Below are 21,948 nucleotides of genomic sequence, written 5' to 3'. Positions count from 1 at the left end.
TGACACGTAATTACAGCATTGTCATAAAGAGAAACTTGAGTCAGAAGATGATTACTATGCGGATGACTTTCAGCCAATTCTTGATAAAAATTTTAATTAATTGGAACATGGATTTTCTGAACATAGCTCAATAATTAAAGGCATGAAGTGTTTGCAACCCGGATCTAAGAATTTTCTTGGATGTGAAAAAACTATGTCCCTTGGTGCATCGTTATGGATGTAATGAACGAAGTGTGGAAGCCGAAGTCAAACTAATCCCTAAAACAATTGAATGTTATGAGAATGAACATGATGTCACTACTGACAACATTTTAAAATTTGTTAATTTTCTTCAGGAGTATAAATTGGCATTTCACGAAATTCACAAACTTTCCATAGTTTCTATCGGAACACCAGCATCTAGTGCGGGATGTGAACGTGCATTTTTGTGTTTACGTTGCATTAAAACTCACTTGCGGAACAGAACGGGCCATGAATGTTTCAGCGATCTCGCAGTCCTCGCTGTAGAGCAGGATCTCGTAAAGGCGCTGGATATTGAGGATCTAATCGACAAATTTGATGCTGCCCATTGCAATCGACGTATAGCTTTATATTAGGAAACTCAACACTCATTCCCAGGTAAGTAGTAATCATCATCATCATCATCATCATCATCATCGTCCTTGCGGTCTCTTGCCAACGCTTTAACGGTCTGCCCAACAATCTCTTGCCCACAGGATGGTAATTTAAAATTTGGCATGGAATTATAGAACGAGGCATTCTGATGACATGTAATCTCCAGTTTTGTCTGTATTTCTGTAGGTATTCCGTAATCGGTTCAATCTGCAGTTCTTTCATAATGTCAAAATAGTAGTAGTAGTAATAATAATAATAGTACATAGTAATGATAATAAACAGATGTATAGTATGCGCGCAACTGCATGAGAGAACATTTTGGATTTTTTATGCACCACATTTTTACAACTCGCACCCTATCCGCACCCCCTTTGCTCTGATCATGGCGACGTCACTGATCACAACGTTGCCGATTTCAGTCTAGCTGATTGTGAGTTGTGTTGTATCCTTCGTGCATGTACAAAGGTTCCTAAGCTACAGTATTATCAAATATTTAATTCACATCGATGGGGACAGGCAAGAATAAAGTTGTACATAGTGAAGGAAGAAGTGCTGTTGCCAAGGTAATTGAGTTTTTGATGCTGAGAAGAACAGGAATTCATTTAATTTGCCACTATGTCAAGCATCAAAACGAGCTGCAACAGCAACTGGAAAATCGGAATCATTCATTAAAAAAAATTAGAGGAGAAACGAAAGTAGCCGAGAGTAACCAAATTATCCACACCAGGTAAAAACCGAAAAGTGAGAAAAAAATTCATATTGTATGACATGGATAGATATATTATAAGGAGAAGAATACAAGAGTACTACACACTAAAATGAAGTACCTACATTAAAGAAACTCCGTGCTGCACTGCAAGATGAAATAGGTTGTAAGGGTAGTTGAGAGCACCTCAGACAAGTATTGGATTCTATACTAATAAATACTAATTCTATAATAATAATAATAATAATAATAATAATAATAATAATAATAATAATAATAATAATAATAATAATAATAATAATAACAATAATATTAATAATAGTAATAATAATAATAATAACAACATTAATATTAATAACAGTATTAATAATAATAATAATAATAATAATAATAATAATCATCATCATCATCATCATCATAATCATAACAATAATATTAATAATAGTAATAATAATAATATTAATATTAATAATAGTAATAATAATAATAATAATAATAATAATTCCCCTTACTCACCGCTACTGAGGAATTTCCCAAACCCACAACTTGGTCTATTGACATTTCTTATTTACCAGAGTTGAATATTATTTTACAACCTTAAAGTAAAAAAAATAATAAATTATGGATTATTTAACGACGCTCGCAACTGCAGAGGTTATATTAGCATCGCCGGTGTGCCGGAATTTTGTCCCGCAGGAGTTCTCTTACATGCCAGTAAATCTACTGACATGAGCCTGTCGCATTTAAACACTCTTAAATGCCATCAACCTGGGCCGGTATCGAGCCCGCAATCTCTAGCACAGAAGGCCAGAGCTATACCGACTACGCTACCCAGGCCGACTTAAAGTCAAAATATCTTTGATTGGTGGAGATAACACATTTCTGTACAACGTGGGACAGAAATAGATAAAATATCACAACATCCCTTAAACATCGATATAATTGAAGTTAAATATCTGAAATGGAAAGAAATGAAGAAAAAAAATAAAATAAAAAGGGAACCTCCTAAATTTCACCGCTGTGCAGTAACAGTTGGCATGTGTGACGAAATGAACACGGCCAGGTTCAAATCCTGGTGAGGACAAGTTATTTAGCTTGGAGTTTTTTCATAGGTTTTCCTTCAACCAAATGAAGCAGAATTGCTGGGTGACTTTCGGCGTTGGACCTCTAACTCATTTCGCCATCACTTCCTCTTTTTCATCATCACATCAATTTGACTTCGTGATGTGGTCATTAGTTGCTAGTGGTAGTGCTATGTACCGTGGGCTCTTCCCTGGGCTCATGATAGCTCGTGCAACCGGGGTTGAGGGTCCGCGATGATGCCTAAGAGGGAAAAATAAAAGAGTTCTATAGGTTGTAAGGGAATAGGGATATCCTGAACTTGCACCAACAGATAGCGCGCGTGTACTTTGAGGGATGCGCTTTGCGTGTGCATTTGTTTTTCGGTATATATACATTGAGGATTTACGTAGTGTATTGGTACATTAAATAGTCTTAAAAACAACTCAAAATGGCAAATTTTTGTTGTGTTCCTAAATGTAAAAACCAGGGAAAGCCTTTTGTCTTCATTCAGGTCCCGAAATATTCTGAATATATGCTTTGAACCTTAAAAATTTAACTAATGAAATTGCGCCTCGAAAGTGCTAGCTATTAAACAAAAATAACTACTACAAGTAAGGAATTGCTGGCTACAGTTTCATTTTGGAAGAGGGAAAAGAAAATTAATGAAAACATATGCAACCTCGACAGCGAGCTATGTTAGCTTAGATTATATTCAGTACTTCTAGGAGTCTCCGAAGTTTACGCCTGCAGTAAACTATGGATTAACTGGGATGTTTATTAGCCAGAACAATCCATAGTGAAATCCATTTCGTGAATAATGCTTTTAATGTGCTATAGATTAATTATTAAAACTATGTTTTTACTTCAAATTTTCAAAATCATCTTACATATTATTCAAAACTGCATGTCCCTAACCTACAAAACACAGGAATAATCGTGACACTATATAGCTACTGCGATCATATTATATCATCTTATCAAACATTGCACTTAATCTTTCTGCAACTAGAGGAAAAAATACGAGGAATTCAATCTCGATAGTCCTTTCTCTATAAAAAAAAACGCACTGATGGCTACATATCCTGTTTTTAGCGTACGGTACTTACAATACTAATGATTAAAGAGGTAATATTTACTTTCGACAAAGTTCCTATTTTATTTTTTTATTTTTTTTATTCGTGCACCTGGTTCTCAAAATTCTCGTTCAGGTTCATGAATATTCAATTTACTCGCATCTATATTCTGCACATTGCAGATTTCCTCATCTATCTCAGTACTATACAAGTTTACGCTATTATTTATTGTAAATTGAATTAAATTATGTGGTAAGAAAATACTGAATTATATTAAATTACTAGCCGTACCCGTGCGCTCCGCTGCACCCGTTAGAAATAAATATAAAGTAATTACATAATTATTAAAATAGGACATTTGACCCAGGGAACATTCGTGTTTGATAGAAGGATAAATCGTTTAATATGTTACTTAATTTAAATTGTATTTAAATAATTAAAATGCGATCATTTTGGTCCAGAGAGCAATCATTTGGTGCAATGACAATTCCTTTAACATATTTCTTAATTTTTATTACATGCAACCATAGTTTAATGAACAGTGACATCATTTAGATTTAACGTGTATACTTTATTTTACTTGCTACATATTTCCATTGAATTATGGTAATAACTTAATTTTAACCCTTGTTTTCTACGTATTCAGTAAATGGCGCTTGGCCCACTATGGTTCTGAACCCTTCAAATAACTTAAATTATATTATATTATATTATATTATATTATATTATATTATATTATATTATATTATATTATATTATATTATATTATATTATATTATATTATACAAAAAGTGTGTTGATAACGGATGTACTCCGATAAGTAAGTTTTTAATTTGTTATGGGGGCTCTTGAATCTCAGGAGGAACAAATTTTATTTTACAACAGCGCAACATAATCTGCTTGGCTCATTGCCCAATTTTTTTGCATTGCATTTAATGCATATGTATTTTATGTATTTTAACACGATTCAATTGAGCATAGTTAAAATTTGGATTTTGAAATAATGGAATGTTAAGCTAATATATTATTACTGCATACTAAATGAATACACTTTCGTTGTTCGTTAATTCTCTGAGGTAAACATTATTTTAAGAAATACAGGAAACGAATATACAGAATAGCCTATCAAGTTTCCTGTGCATAAGAAGCTATTTTAATCTTACCTGACCTCAATTCACTCAGAGGTTACTGTAATAACATTATAGCATTATGTCCATATAGAGAAACTACACTTTCCAACGGTGAAATAATAATTAATTACACAAATCGGTTAATTTAGGTTCCGATATTACTTCATACAAACACAGAAACATTCTCTGTAGGCTATGATTAATAGCTTTCGATTGTTGTTGACCAAGGCCCCTTATAGACGAAGTCATTTGTTCTTTATTTCATTACACCGCCTTAGATGGCAGTTATTTTAATTTTAAAACTCATTTAACTCATTAAATATCAGTCCTATCAAAATTTTTCAAAGAATAAAACTTATCGTAAATGATTTTTAAAGAAATGTTTGTTATGTAACATTTTTCACAAAAATCAATAATAAGCGAGATATTTCGATTTATTTAATTCAGGCCCCCTTATAAGCCCCCTTTTAAATAATGTATTTTGAATACCATATAGCCTAAAATCTAAGTTACAACGAACTTAATTTATATTCCAATTTTCATCGAAACCCGTTCAGCCATTATCACGTGAAAAGGTAACAAACATACAGACAGACAGACAGACAGACAGACAGACATACAAACAAAAATTTCAAAAAAGCGATTTTCGGTTTCAGGGTGGTTAATTATATATGTTAGGACCAATTATTTTTGGAAAATCGAAAATTACCAGAAAAATTTCGTCTACAGATTTATTATTAGTATAGATACTAGGTTATGCAAAATAATTATAAATATAATTTTGACACGCACAAAAACAACAAGCGGGAGAACGCAATGAACTATAGCATATGATATGATATAGCCCTACAACATGTGCCGCATGGAACACTCCTGCCATCTAACGGTAAAACTCCGCATAAGATATCCCTATTCGGAGGCGGCCCGTGGGGAATCTTAGTGCGGGGGTCTAAAGGTATGCATATCATTCCATTCAGGGTAGTAAAATGGGCCCACTCAAGCGACCTACGTGCAATCCCCATCCCCTCCTCTTTCCCTCAAAGGGAACTAATACAATAGAATGAAATAGAATAGAATAGAACCTCCTAAAAGCTAAGAGGACCTGAAAGAATAGAACTTCCTGAAATTAAAAAAGACATACAGTCATACAGTATACTACACATGTAATCCTCTTCCCAAAAGTAGACCCATCGAGAGAGAAATGAAAAAAAAAAACTTCTCGATGGGTAATCAACTTACAAGCAAACATTCTGATGGGGGCAGATAAAAAAAGTTAAAATTTTTTCTTCCGCCATGTTAATAATGTCAAAAGAAATTGTTATACAAATTTTGACCACTCGAACGCAATTACGAGGCTGTCCAGAAAGTGATTTTCCCTGGGGCCGTTTACAAGAAAAAAGCACAGTTGCATGGAAAGATTTATTGAAACAGATACAGCAATTGTTGCGTTATTTGTCAACATATTCCCCACTGGAATTAAAACATTTGGCATACCATGGGATCAATTTTTGTATCCTTGTGTAGTAGAAGTCAGCCGCCTGGGATCGGAACCAGCATTTGACAGCCGTCTGCACCTTTCTGTCGATCCTATGATATTACAAATGTATCAATTCCAGTGGGGAATATGTTGAAAAACAGCTCAATAATTGCTATGTCTGTTCCAATAAATATTTCCAGTGAAATTGTGTTTTCTTTCTGTTAACGGCTCCTGGCGAACTTATTTTTTACGCAAATCAATCTTTCAGGTATAACTCCCTGTAAAGTTAATTTAAATAATTTCGAGGGAAAAATTGTTCCGGGGCTGGTCATCGAACCCGGGACTTTTGATTAAACGTACCAACGCTCTACCCTCTACCAACTGAGCTACCCGGGAACTCTACCAGACATCGATCCAATTTTTCCCTCTATATCCACAGACCTCAACGTGGGCTAACAACCGTCAAGCAACCAACACTGAGTGCACACTAACTCTGTGTGACTTAAATTGTGGTTTTCTGTAACGTACAGTGACGTGTATTATGCAAATCAAGCTTTCAGGTATAACTCCCTGTAAAGCTGATTTGAATAATTTCGAGGGAAAAATTGTTCCGGGGCCGGGCATCGAATCCGGGACCTTTGGTTAAACGTACCAACGCTCTACCAACTGAGTACCCTCGTAATTGCGGTCGAGTGGCCAAAATTTGTATAAGCACTTCTTTTGACATTATTAACATGGTGGAAGAAAAAAAAATAACTTTTTTATCTACCCCCATCTGAATATTTGCTTGTTAGATCCGTTGCATGTTCAGCCATAAACGCAACGTAGTAGTAAGAAAATTCCCGATTAGCCCTGAAAGAATGTTTCTTGTAAGCAGTGGACCATGTTCCTAAGAAGTTATTTTTGTTTTCCACGAAGCGCTATCTCGCATGCGGTTTATCTTATCGAACTTGACAGTGTGAGATGGGAGAGGAAAGGAGAGGAGTTGCTCTGAGAAAAAATGCATAACTTATCTAAAATGTTTCCCTATTCGAGCTGATATCTAAACACGTCCACACTCTGTCCAGCAGTCAGAAGTTTGGAACCAGTGTTACCAATTCAGCGGTTTTCCCGCTAAATCTAGCTTTTTTGGATAACCGTCTCGCGGGTAAAATTATATTATCCCGCTTAGCGGGAATACTAGCGGTTTTTAATCTTTGAAATTTCTGAAATGAAATTCATATTAGCATTATTGGCGGCTTTTATAATTACATGTAATTCGTTCAGTGTGTATTTTGTGAAATAATGTATGTGTTAATGTGGTGATAATTCCATATATACGTTACTGTTAAAATCCGAAATCCGTAAAAACCAGTTTCAACTAGTAAAACCTAGTTTAAGCACTACTTATTTGCGTCAACGTTTAAGTATTGCAATTCAACGCGGAAATGCAATGAGCGTTTTGGGTACACTTCCCGAGTCCAGCCCTTTGGATGAATTCTTCCTCTTGTAAAATTTATTTAGTATTCCGTATGTAAATATTTATATTTAGTTTTATATACTGTATGAAATTATTTAAATAATTTTTCTGTTTAATTTTATAAACAATTATTATTATTATTATTATTATTATTATTATTATTATTATTATTATTATTATTATTATTATTTAAAAAACTACAAAGTTTTCATGATTACACAGGATGAAGTTTGTTAACGAAAATTATAGAAATATTAATTAAAGGGAAGAGTTTAAACAAATACAGATAGATAGAAAGCCAGTTTTCGTACGCTATAGAATCAAGGACAGGTTAAGTTTGATTTGTTTAGATTTTTGTTTGGTAAAAGCCTTAAAAAACAAAACAAAACAAAAACCTAAACAAACCAAACCCAACCTGTCATTGATTCTAGAGCTTACGAAAATTCGCTTTCTATATATCTACATTTTAGAGCTAGTTTTGTCGGATTTCGGGTTTTAACGGTAACATATATATATATATATATATATATATATATATATATATATAGTGCAATAAAAATTGAAATATGTTGTAGCTGTGATAAAAGTGTTCAAAATTGCTTTATAGCGTCACATTGGCAATGATAAAGGTGTGCAGTATTCGTTACATTGGCAGGTGGATGCTCTATCTTTATTATTATTATTATTATTATTATTATTATTATTATTATATTATTATTATTATTATTATTATTATTATTATTGTTGTTGTTGTAAAATTGAACAATAATAAGTAATAAGTACACATTAAAATCTAGAGATATTTGTTAGGAAATCGCGGGTTTTCGAAAGTCATCTAGCGGGATTATATGAACAACTGTTGGAAACACTGTTTGGAACCAGTTCAAACTGCAGAGCAGTAATGTGTCTTATTGAACCAATCGATTTCTGATAATCGAAGAACGTTGTTGGGTGTGAAATATGCTGCTGATGATAGCACAGCTTCTTCGCACAGCCATGATCTTTATCGCAAAAATAAAAGCGTGCTGCTTCATCTTTACCCTGATTTCCTCCGTGGCCGAAGTTGCAGACAGCTTTCTAACTAGAAATAGCATTTCAAGGTTCGATTCCCTAGAGCAGAGGTCTCCAAAAAGATATCGTCATCCGAACACAGTGTGCTGTAAGGCTAGAGAAGGGGAAGAGACTCGTACTTCAACAGATGGAAGCGATCAGTGGGGGATCGCGGCAACGGTCTGCTTATATTTACAAATAATAACATCAAAAGAATAAGAAATATCATACGTTTGTATATTATTTTGACATACTATGAAGCTGGAGCCCCGTCTGTTGCTATAGACACAAGTCACTGCAAATTCAACCTCTTCTGTTCTATGGTGCCTTTCAGTGCCTGGAAAAGATCTTCTCCAGTTGTATTTTGTAATTACAATTAGAAGACATTCAGACACAGTAAAATGTTCATTAACTCCTCTGATGAAAATGGCTACGTGAGCTTTGTTATTTCTATCTGTGCTTTCGTCCAATGCAAGTGAGTAAGCTACAAACTGATTAATTGTGGTTTCGACTTCAGATACAATTAAATTTACAATCTTGAAATTCCTTCTCTGAACTGTAATTGGAAACAATTTAATTTTCTTAAACTTTGACTTTCTTTTAGTAACGTCCTGTATGCACGATTTTACAAATGATGCTTCTGTAAAGGGCTTCATTGATTTTCCAATATTCCAAGCTAGAACATAGCTAGCAAGAAGATTTTTTGGGTTTAAGACTGAGGACACGTGTGTGATTTGTGTTTGTATTTTCTTGTTTTATATTTATCAAAATATTTGTAGGCCTACGCATTTCACCTAAAATTAAACGAAAAACTATATGTTTGTCAAGCGGAACTGAGTGTAAACGTATTGTAATATACTGATTATTATTATGTATAATCAACAGTTATACAGATAGCCCCAAAATAAATTCTTTTCACATGTCCAACATGCCTGTAATTGTATGATATTCTTTGTGAAGAATCGAGTATTGTCGTCGCATGTTGAATTTTAACACACGCTTAAGAATTTTCGAACAAATTAAGCATTTCACATTCTCCCCACTAACACAAAAAAAGTCTCTTCCTATTCATTCTTGAATGTACTACGTTCATGATTAGAAGACATTGTGAAAAGGTGGAACACTCCGATCAACACAATGATAATGGCAGTCCGCCACTGCTCTACGTTTGCGCATAAACATTGAGTACAGTACAGGTGGGGATGGTGAGGCGGAGCGCGCTCATTACGTACTGGCTTCGGTTCCGTTCAGGGGCTTCAGACCCATTCACAATGAAAATTAAACATAACCGTAACATAAACACAGACGTTTGCGCCCAGGCTACCAAATGGAATCATTGTGACGTTATTTGCAAACAGAACACAATCGTGGAGCGCTGAAGTATACGACAGAATATGAGGAAATGGCGTCGTTGTTATGTTTCCATGGGTACCAAGTATGTTTGCGGTTATGTTTATGTTCCCATTGTGAATGATGGTATGACTTCTTGATTTTACCATAACGTTTACATTCTTAAGTTAACGCTTACGTTATGTTCAATTTTCATTGTGAATGAGCCTTTAAGTCGCGAGTACGCTTTTGGAGACGTCTGCCCAAGAGGAAGTGGAGACACCTTCTTTCCATAGGAAGTGGATGTGTTTTCGAATCGTGCTTGTCCTGTAGTGTCTCAAACGATGGCCTTGTGTCGTGTTGATTACATGAACAGTAATCTAACAATCATGCAAAATCTGAAAAGAAATCAATGTTTTGTAAAAGCATATAATAATAATAATAATAATAATAATAATAATAATAATAATAATAATAATAATAATAATAATAATAACAATCATCATCATATCTTCATCATCTTCCAACCAAGTATCAGACCATGTGGACCGTTACGGTCTCGTGCCACCTCTTCACCGGACGTCCAACAGATCTCTCCCTCTACGTTTCTAGGACGATGTCGCAGGATTCATTCTTTCATTCATAGTGTTCTGCCCAAGAGCAGGTCTTTCACTGCAAACCCAGCTTTCTCCAGTCTTTCCTATTACCTGCCTTCCTCTTTGTCTCCTCATATGATCCACATATCTTAATGTCGTCTATCTTCTGATATCTTCTTCTGCCCCAAACTCTTCTCCCGTTCACCATTCCTTCCAGTGAATCCTTTAATAATTTTCTTCTCAGCCAGTGGCCCAACCAATGTTGTAGCAGGATCTTCTTAGAAATTCTTCCCCTATCCATTCTATGTGTTCCCACCAGTTTATCCTTAATTTTCCAATGTACTCTAGAACCGCTTCAATATTTTAATATTATTTCTAGATGTCCTCGTTCCTCTTGAGATACCATCTAATACAGCCAACAGTACGTCTTATTAATCTATCATCATCATCATCATCATCATCATCATCATCATCATCATCATCTTTCAGCCAAGTATAGACAATTGATCGGTCTCAGGCAATCTCTTAACCAGACGTCCAACAAATCTCTTCCCTCTAGGGCAGAGATGGGCATCGTACCTCACTTGAGAAATAATGCCTCACTGACCTTCACAGAGCTTATAACTCTGAGTGACATCATCTTCACAGTCCCCGTTCCTCCCTCACGTAGCTCCTAGGCGTGGGCAAATTCTATATCAGTTTCATAAGCAATATCAGTGGTGGCATAATGGCATTATCAAAGCAATGTGTACGCGTTAGAAAACGATTATTTCATGAGAAATGGGAGGAAGAGTTTTTTTTTGCTATTTAGAAGGGGAGAACATAGATGTATGTTATGCTCGAAAATCCTATTAGGCATTAATAAATTTAATATACAACGACATTACTCCTTATGTCATTAAGAACATGCTGAATTAGAAGGTAAGACAAATTAAATGCTATTTTTCGTACTATTCCGAAGAAAATTTACGATCTTAACATTTGCATAGTATACTAAATACGACATTATACCTTAAACACGCTGCATTAAAAGGTACGAGGAATTAAATGTTGTTTGTACGTATTATTTCCAAAAGAAATTTATAAAAAAAATATCAAATGTGCGTAGAAAACGAAATATGATTTTCTGAAATTATTTTAGGTCGAGAACGAGAGTAATCTTGAGAAACGCCAGAATATTCAAGAAAATAAACGTAGACAACGTGGTAGAATATTATTGGCTAGTTACGCAATTTCTCGCCTGTAATTTAAATCAATTCAATGATGGAGAAATAGTAAAGAGGATTATGATTAAAGCTGCCGAATTAATTTGCCAAATTGAATAAAAGTTTTCGAGAGTCTCATGTTAACCAAGCACTTTCCTAATAATTCGCCACTGACCGCCTTAGCGATTACGATAAGGTGACGCAGGTCACAGCAGTTTATATTTCCCATCCTACTCTGCAGTCTCCTCTCCTAGTAAACAAACTATTTCAAATCGAGTGCCTCACGTAACCGAAAATTGTGCCCATGTATGCTCTAGGGCAGTCGTCGGAAGAACGTTAACATAGGCGACGTTATATGAAACGCAGCCCATCTTGCAAGACGAGGGATGGTAGAAAGCAGTAGGTCGGGGGGAGGAGAGGTCTGAACCTCGCCCGCATAGTCTAGAAATAACTAACCGAACTATAGGACCCATGATGTCTTCGCATCCTTTTGATGGATTTGAAATTACCATCAGTAAAGACGACAATTCCACGCAAATGCATGTTTTTATAGGAACACAGAACATAGCTCAAAGTTAGTATTTATCCATTTCATTACTTTCCGGTTCCAAATATATGTACTGTACTTTTCCCGTGCATATTTGCATGTTTTGGCCTTTTTTGGGGATAAAAACATGCATAATGCATATTTAAGCAAATTTTTATGCTTAATAATGCAAATAATATGCATTATATTCAGTTTAAATGCATGCTTTAATAGTTTGAGTGGATACCTCAGTTTCTCGATTTTTATGTTCCTTACTTCAGCTTCAGGGATCAGGATTGAAGAACGAAAAGAAAAAAATTAATAATAAAAAAATGAAATACAATATTAAGATTTTCACAGTTAAATGTTAGAGGACCTTTCCCTGGACGGAAGTCATTTTTACAACACTTTACCGAGGACCCTCTATACATTGCGCGTTATAAATGGATTTATTACGTTGAATATTTTGAGAGTAGTGGAGAGGAAATATAGAGGTTTCAAGGAAACTGTCGACAAAAGCACCCTCTTTGAGGGAGGTTGTAAATTCTCCCCCTTTTCCAGTACTAGTAGCAATTTAGATTCTTCTAAAATTGGAACCATTCGCTAAATTGTGTTTACAGTGTGTGAACCTCGTAAGTGGTTAATATGTTTGTTTATTCTGTTTGCGTGTGTTAATGTAGTTCCAATTAAAAATTTTAACAAAACATTTAGTTCTACACCCTTGATGATTATTGTAAGAAACTTGGTTTCTATCCAATTAACTTCTGAATGTTGAACTAATTATTACTCTTGTGATTTTATCTAAATTAAAATTTCCTATAAATCTACAAAATTATTTGATCTTCTATTTAACAAACAGAACTAGCTATAATAGCTGTTTAGCGTCGAATGGGAGATATTTAGGTCTAAGAAGCAATGGTGTGATAACTTAGAGTGATAAGAGAAACTGAAGTACCCACCCGGCAAAACCTCTTCAACAGCCAATTTGCTACGATAAAACTCATGGAATTTTTCCAGGATTGAATGCCAGTTTATTTCATATTTGAATGTAGCCTATTATAGAATTTGTATGGAAAGACTAAGGAAAAAGCTTGAAAAACTGTATCGAAACTCGAACCTCCCGATTAAAAAGGTAGCATATTAAATTTAAGTTAGCCGGAAATTGCGAATGTATGTATGATATTAGTTTTCTACAATGACTATGCCTTCTCTATCGTTTCCCTTGCTCATCGCTACTGAAACATTTCCTCTGCTACCAATTACCTCATTTTTACGCGGAGGTATGTGGACAGAAGCGTAGCTATCCAGAATCTTAGTGAGGCGGGAGCCCTGAAGAGACGGAGTCCAGATACGGGCATATTCAGCGAAGTACAACAGTGCCGTAGAATCTCAGAATCGTATGCACGCACAAGCTTAAGGCTATGTTTACAAACGCGACAAATTTTTGAACGACATTTTTGTCGTTACGGTGTGTTCAATAAGTTTCAATGAGTGTGTGTGTATATGTGTGTGTGTGTGTGTACACAGACGACGCGACGAAACTCCAAATAGATATTTTTCAAATTGTAATTCAAAAATGTCATTTTCTGTAAGTTGTAGCAGTGACGTAACTCTATACACAAGTGGGGTCGGTTGCAATAAGCACATCTCTTATCGATGCACTCGCGGAAAGCGTAAATCCGTTGTTACATAATACGCAGACATATTACTTCGGAGAGTGACTAAACCAAAAACTGCATAAGAAAAAAAAGTAAATTATACTTAGAATGACGTTTGGTTAGTCCTTATTACTTAGCTTCAATGGACTCATTGCACTTACCTTTAAACATCGGATACCGTTCGTTGTTATTCCAGTTCCGTTCCTTTAGGAAACATTTACTGACCTTCTAGATGTATTCGGAACTTATAGTAACATTGCTGTTTTCTGATTCGACTATCACAGGTCCATGAAGTGCCGTAGAAAACATGGATAAGGATAGTGCTGTTAGCTTAATAATTAATCGATGACAAGGAACTTTTATTACTTTGCTTAGAAGGTAGCAGTCTATAAGGTAAGAATCCTTGAAAACCATTGCCCTAGGTCTCGGATATATCACATATGGTAACCATTATAGTACAATCGATATCAGTGCAGTATGCTAAATAATTCATGAATTGTATACCCATTTTTGTTCCGATAAGTTTTGTTAATTTAACAATATTTTCTTTAAGTCCGTCATAAACTTATCTTATATTTATAATAATGTGATATTTTTATTATCTATTTCATTCTACTTGATGAACGTTTTCGGTTTTGTAAACTATCTTTAGATCACTGTTACTTCTATTGAACTGTTATACTGATATGCAATGAGTTACATTAACCATATTGTATTAAAATATAAAATGTGAGATAAAACATTGATGAATGTACATATTTAAAATGATAACTTAAATTAAATTAAATTAGTCTAAGATGAAGGTTTTGCAGCGTATACAGTCCTTTTAGATATGAAACAGTTATTTTCTTATGACCTTTTGTAAATGCAGTCTCATGATAGTTATTATTTGTTGCAGGACATATTACAGATCGAAAGTGCTGCAGCCTGTGCCCAGACTCCGGAACTTGCCACGGAAACTTGTTTACAAGTTTAATCCAGCTGTTATCCACAAGGTGGCAGCAATGAAGCTTACATGCAGCACTTTTAGTGGCAGAGGGCTGAACTACAACACCACAAAGTAAAGATTACAAAATAAATAATAAAATTCAGTAATCGTGTTGCATCTAGCTAAGTGTTAAAGTAGGTATGAATGTGAAATTTCAATGAATTTATTCATTCAGGGATTAATACACATTTTATGCAAATTTATGCTCTAGATCTTCAACAAATTTCAGATGACACTTTTCAATTTAATGTATGGAAATATGTATAGTACGTATCAAATATTATTCCGTAACTGAAAATGCCTCTCATAGACCGTAGCTACTACATCAAGACGAGAATACACTGCAAATGTTCGGTTATATGTAGTTATGGACATACATGTATGTTTTATTCGTATGCAAGTATTTAAACAGAAATACGTTAGAAGTGTCTACGAATTTGAAGACAACAAATTTTCCAAATTATACGTCAACCATATTTCTGACCAGTAAGTACAGTACGCGGTATGCGTACGAAAATACTGGAATGAAAGAAGGTTGAAATTCTTATATATCTGGTTATCAATTAAAATTTTCAATTTTATTTTTTCTAAAAGTAAACACACATCAACCATTTTGCTCGCCTGTGGGTATGCGTATTAAATACGGGAAAATATAAATATAGGATTTATTTTTGACTTGGTTAACATTCTGGCCTGTACCTATGCGATAAAAGTGAAAATAAGTACGCTTCAAACATATTCCTGACTTGTAAGTATGCGGTACGCGTACGAAAATACTGGAAAGGGTGAAGTCTGAAGCAGCTATTTTGTGACAATTCAAAATTTAACGAAAATACAATCTCGCTAATGCGGTAACCTATGCGTATAAAGGTACGACAAATGGATACGGTTGAATAATTGTCGATTTGGTGGTTATTTAAGCATTTGTTAATACAATTGAACTGAGAGAAAGCACACATCAAATATTTCTGATCTATGAGTATGTGGCATGCGTACGAAAATATGGAGAGAGAAGAAAGTTTAATTTATGTTCAATTTCATGTTACCGGTAGGCCTACTTCAAAATTTCAAAATTTACTGAATTGTACGATCATTCACCATATCTCTGACCTGTAAGTATGCGGTATGCGTACGAAAATATGGGAAGTAAAATGGTTCATTTTATCTTCTATTTCGTGATAATCAAAGTGTCAAATTTTACAGAACTGCACAAACTTTCGCCACTTCTCTGACTTGTAAGTATGCGGCAAGCGTACGAAAATGCGGGAAAGAGAAAGTTAACTTTATATTTCGTTTCGTTGTAATTCAACATTTCACATTTTACTGAAATTGGCCCTACACAATCATTCGCCATATCTCTGACCTGTAAGTATGCCGTATGCGTACGAAAATACGGGAAGGAGAGAAAGTTCACTTTACGTTCCATTTCGTGGTTAATCACAGTGTCAAATTTTACAGAATTACACAAACTTTCGCCACTTCTCTGACCTGTAAGTATGCGGTAAGCGTACGAAATTACGGGAAGGAGAGAAAGTTTATTTCATATTCGCAATATCTCTGACCTGCAAGTATGCGGTATGCGTACGAAAATACGGGAAGGAGAGAAAGTTCACTTTACGTTCCATTGCATAGTAAATCAAAGTGTCAAATTTTACAGAATTACACAAACTTTCGCCACTTCTCTGACCTGTAAGTATGCGGTATGCGTACGAAATTACGGGAAGGAGAGAAAGTTTATTTTACCTTCCATTTCGTGGTAAATCAAAGTGTCAAATTTTACAGAACTCCACAAACTTTCGCCACTTTTCTGACTTGTAAGTATGCGGTAAGCGTACGAAAATACGGGAATGAGAGAATGTTCACTTTACGTTCCATTTCGTGGTAAATCAAAGTGTCAAATTTTACAGAACTACACAAACTTTCGCCAATTCTCTAACCTGTAAGTATGCGGTAAGCGCACGAAAATGGGGGAAGGAGAGAAAGTTCACTTTACGTTCCATTTCGTGGTAAATCAAAGTGTCAAATTTTACAGAACTTCACAAACTTTCGCCAATTCTCTGACCTGTAAGTATGCGGTATGCGTACGAAAATACGGGAAGGAGACAAGGTTTACTTCATATTCGATTTCGTGGTAATTAAAAAAATCAAATTTTCCTGAACTGCACAGTTTTTCGCAATTTCTCTGACCTGCAAGTATGCGGTATGCGTACGAAAATACGGGAAGGAGACAAGGTTTACTTCATATTCGATTTCGTGGTAATTAAAAAATTTCAAATTTTACTGAACTGCACAGTTTTTCGCAATATCTCTGACCTGCAAGTATGCGGTATGCGTACGAAAATCCGGGAAGGAGACAAGGTTTACTTCGTATTCGATTTCGTGGTAATTAAAAAATTACCAATTTTACTGAACTGCACAGTTTTTCGCAATATATCTGCCCTGCAAGTATGAGGTAAGCGTACGAAAATCCGGGAAGGAGACAAGGTTTACTTCATATTCGATTTCGTGGTAATTAAAAAATTTCAAATTTTACTGAATTGCACAGTTTTTCGCAATATCTCTGACCTGCAAGTATGCGGTATGCGTACGAAAATACGGGAAGGAGACAAGGTTTACTTCGTATTCGATTTGGTGGTAATTAAACAATTTCCCATTTTACTGAACTGCACAGTTTTTCGCAATATCTCTGACCTGCAAGTATGCGGTATGCGTACGAAAATACGGGAAGGAGACAAGGTTTACTTCGTATTCGATTTCGTGGTAATTAAACAATTTCCCATTTTACTGAACTGCACTGTTTTTCGCAATATCTCTGACCTGCAAGTATGCGGTAAGCGTACGAAAATCCGGGAAGGAGACAAGGTTTACTCCATATTCGATTTCGTGGTAATTAAACAATTTCCCATTTTACTGAACTGCACAGTTTTTCGCAATATATCTGCCCTGCAAGTATGCGTTATGCGTACGAAAATACAGGAAGGAGACAAGGTTTACTTTATATTCGATTTCGTGGTAATTAAAAAATTTCAAATTTTACTGAACTGCACAGTTTTTCTGACCTGCAAGTATGCGGTATGCGTACGAAACTAAGGGAAGGAGACAAGGTTTACTTCATATTTGATTCGTGTTAATTAAAAAATTTCAAATTTTACTGAACTGCACAGTTTTTCGCAATATCTCTGACCTGCAAGTATGCGGTAAGCGTACGAAAATCCGGGAAGGAGACAAGGTTTACTTCATATTCGATTTTGCGGTAATTAAAAAATTTCAAATTTTACTGATCTGCACAGTTTTTCGCAATATCTCTGACCTGCAAGTATGCAGTATGCGTACGAAAATACGGGAAGGAGACAAGGTTTACTTCATATTCGATTTCGTGGTAATTAAAAAAATTCAAATTTTACTGAACTGCACAGTTTTTCGCAATATCTCTGGCCTGCAAGTATGCGGTATGCGTACGAAAATCCGGGAAGGAGACAAGGTTTACTTCGTATTCGATTTCGTGGTAATTAAACAATTTCCAATTTTACTGAACTGCACAGTTTTTCGCAATTTCTCTGACCTGCAAGTATGCGGTATGCGTACGAAAATCCGGGAAGGAGACAAGGTTTACTTCGTATTCGATTTCGTGGTAATTAAAAAATTTCCAATTTTACTGAACTGCACTGTTTTTCGCAATATCTCTGACCTGCAAGTATGCGGTAAGCGTACGAAAATCCGGGAAGGAGACAAGGTTTACTTCATATTCGATTTCGCGGTAATTAAAAAATTTCAAATTTTACTGATCTGCACAGTTTTTCGCAATATCTCTGCCCTGCAAGTATGCGGTATGCGTACGAAAATACGGGAAGGAGACAAGGCTTACTTCATATTTGCTTTCGTGGTAATTAAAAAAAATGAAATTTTACTGAAATGCATAGTTTTTCGCAATATCTCTGACCTGCAAGTATGCGGTATGCGTACGAAAATACGGGAAGGAGACAAGGTTCACTTTATATTTTATTTCGTGATAATTCAAGATTTCAAATTATACAGAACGATACAATCATTTGCCATATCTTTTACCAGTAGATGTCCGTTATGATTATGAAAATACGGAAAGGAGAAAAGGTTTTCCAAATGTTCGATTTTGTTATAATTCAAAATTTCAAATTTACTGGACTATACGATCATTCATCATATCTCTGACCTGTCAGTATGCGCTATGCGTACGAAAATATAGCAAGGAGAGAAGGTTCATTTTGTTTCATTTCGTTGTAAATCAAAGTGTCAAATTTTACTGAACTACAAATTTCGCCATTTCTCTGACCTGTAAGTATGCGATATGCGTACGAATATATATGGAGAGAGAAGAAAGTTTAATTTATGTTTAATTTCTTGGTTATTCAAATTTTCAAAATTTACTGAATTGTATGATCATTCACCATATCTCTGAGCTATGAGTATGCGGTATGCGTACGAAAATACCGGGAAGAGAGAAGATTTACTTTATGTCAGATTTCGTGTTAATTCAAAATTTCCAATTTTACTGAACTATATTGTCATTCACCTCATTTTTGACCTGAAAGTGTGCGGTATGCGTACGTAAAGCGTGAAGGAGAGAAGTTTCACTTCATAGTCTATTCGATTTCGTGGTAATTAAAAATTTGAAATTTTATTAAAGTACATAGTCATTTACCATTATCTCTGACCTGTAAGTATGCGGTATGCGTACGAAGTTACGGGAAGGAGAGAATGTTCATTTCATAGCCTGTTCGCTTTCGAAGTAATTCAAAATTTCACATTTTATTGAACTACACAATCATTGGAAATTTTGCTGAATAAAATATAGTCGATAATGATTTAAAACTTCACTTTTTCATATATTTCGTACGCATACCGCACACTTGCAGGTGAAAAAGTGGTTGCTTATTTCTAGATGTTTGAAGTTGGAAATTGAATTGATCTAGTAATAAGCAGACTTAAACCATATTTATGACCTGTAAGTATGTGGTATGGACACAAAGATAATGGCAAAAGAGAAGATTGACTATTTCCGATTTGGTGATATCTAATGAACTAGACATCCTCATTTCGGACATGTATACTAAATGTATCCGGATTGCTTACCAAAATGCGCGAAAAAGAGAGTATTAAATATTTATTTTTATTTCTTCGGTTACTGAAACTTTACAATGTCATTTAACTGCAAAGAAGAAAACACAAAATTTCCAGTTCCATTGGATTGTGATTAAATAGTCATAAACAGTATTTCCGATCTGTAAGTATGCGGTATGCGTACGAAAGTACGGGGAAGAAAGAAGGTTTAAATTATGTGGAATTAGTGATTATTTTAAAATGTTTAATTTCATTAAATTAGTAATATGGTGCAGTTGTATAATGTGGCATGCATCAGACACACCGTTCTTGAAAGGGGAAGGTCGAAATCTCTCAGCAGTTTTAATTGCATTGAAGTTCGCAATTTCATTCAACTAATGCGAAATAAACATACATATTTCCGACCTGTATTTATGAGGTACTTTTGTAAATATACTGAAAAAGAAAAGATGCTTATTGTAGGTGTTGTGTTCTTTCAATTCCAAATCTTTATCCAACTATAAGCATACTTCAATTATATATTATGTATAATATAATCAGTAACATTAAATTCAGACGTTTGAGATGGGCAGAGCATGTAGCTCGTATGGGCGAATCCAGAAATGAATATAGGTTAGTGTGTTAGTTGGGAGGCCGGAGGGAAAAAGACTTTTGGAGAGACCGAGACGTAGATAGGAGGATAATATTAAAATTGATTTGAGAGAGGTGGGATATGATGATAGAGACTGGATTAATCTTGCACAGGATAGGGACCAATGGCGGGCTTATGTGAGGGCGGAAATGAACCTCCGGGTTCCTTAAAAGCCATTTGTAAGTAAGTAAGTATTGTGTATTTTATGTATGCATTTCATTTTAAAATGTGTGGGGGAGCGTAGTGCTTATATATTTAATTCGAATTTCGAACATACTCGAATTTCGTGAACTGTGTGTATTGTACTGTTATAGGTCTACTGGATAAGAACGGCTGAAACTTTTAAATAACATATTCTACACCGAGTTTTAAATAGAAAGAAACGACTACGAGTAATGCGGTATGCTTACAAAAGTACATGCAAGGAAATGAAAGCGCTGATTTCATTTATACAAATTACATTCATTCAATTTATATTCCTATTAATTAGATGAAATAATTCACCATATTTTACAACGTTATGTCACGCTCATAAGTACTAACGTATACTAAAGGAACAAAACTTATAAGAATTTCGTTAGTGCCGTATGACGTGAATTAGTTATACACTTCGTATACTAATATGTAGGCTACATGAAGTAGCTACTACTGATTCAGATATTCTTCACAATATTTATAACAAAAATATTAGCTATTACTTGCTGATAAGAACATCGAAACTTATAAAATTACAAAATTAATTTTTGTGGCTTACCATTATTTGAATTTTATGCTATCATGTACGCTTCTCATGTGAAACTCCAGTTTTAAAATTGTTTGTAGCTATATTAAAGAAATTAATTTGAAACTGAAAACATTAAGAACCGAACGGATTGGGCTGAGTGCCGACTTTAGCGCATTATTTCGTACCTAATTTTGTATGTGACAAATAGGCTATAAATAGGTGTGACAATTCGAAACTTAAAAATATCTTGGATTTGGTAACATATTAAATTTAAACGAGTTTTCTCAGAAAATAACTGATACCCGTATGTTCAATAACATTTTGTAACGAAATTGCTACGAAATTGTTTTGGGTGTAAATCGGATTTAATTATCAAAACTATCAATAAAATACGAGTATTATACAGTTTAATAAAATGGAGTGTTGTGTACTTAATTAAATATTCTTATTGAAGACTTGTTTGCTTCTCATACGCTGCACAAACATACAACCGTGACATCTTTCAAATTATCTTTGACTTCCTTAACAAATTCTTAAACACATAATACATGTACATAGAAATAAGAGATATAATAAGGTCACAAAGAAAGATTTATGCTGGAGTTTAGCAAAAATTCGGTTC

General features: G+C 34.7%; 1 protein-coding gene across 1 annotated transcript in view; it reads left to right on the top strand.

Annotated features, from left to right (window-relative positions):
* LOC138691075 (uncharacterized) overlaps window positions 1-16,197 on the top strand; it is a 103,240-nt gene extending 87,043 nt beyond the window's left edge. The window contains exon 5 of the mRNA XM_069812766.1: window positions 14,785-16,197. Coding sequence (XP_069668867.1) covers window positions 14,785-14,950 — 166 coding nt within the window. The 3' untranslated portion in view covers window positions 14,951-16,197. The remainder of the gene's footprint in view (window positions 1-14,784) is intronic.
* The last annotated feature ends 5,751 nt before the right edge of the window (window positions 16,198-21,948 follow it).

Source organism: Periplaneta americana, chromosome 16 (genome assembly GCF_040183065.1).
Source record: "Periplaneta americana isolate PAMFEO1 chromosome 16, P.americana_PAMFEO1_priV1, whole genome shotgun sequence".
NCBI classification, from domain to species: Eukaryota; Metazoa; Arthropoda; class Insecta; order Blattodea; family Blattidae; genus Periplaneta; species Periplaneta americana.
Note: the sequence above shows the minus strand (reverse complement) of the source record. Positions and strands in the feature narration are given on the sequence as shown.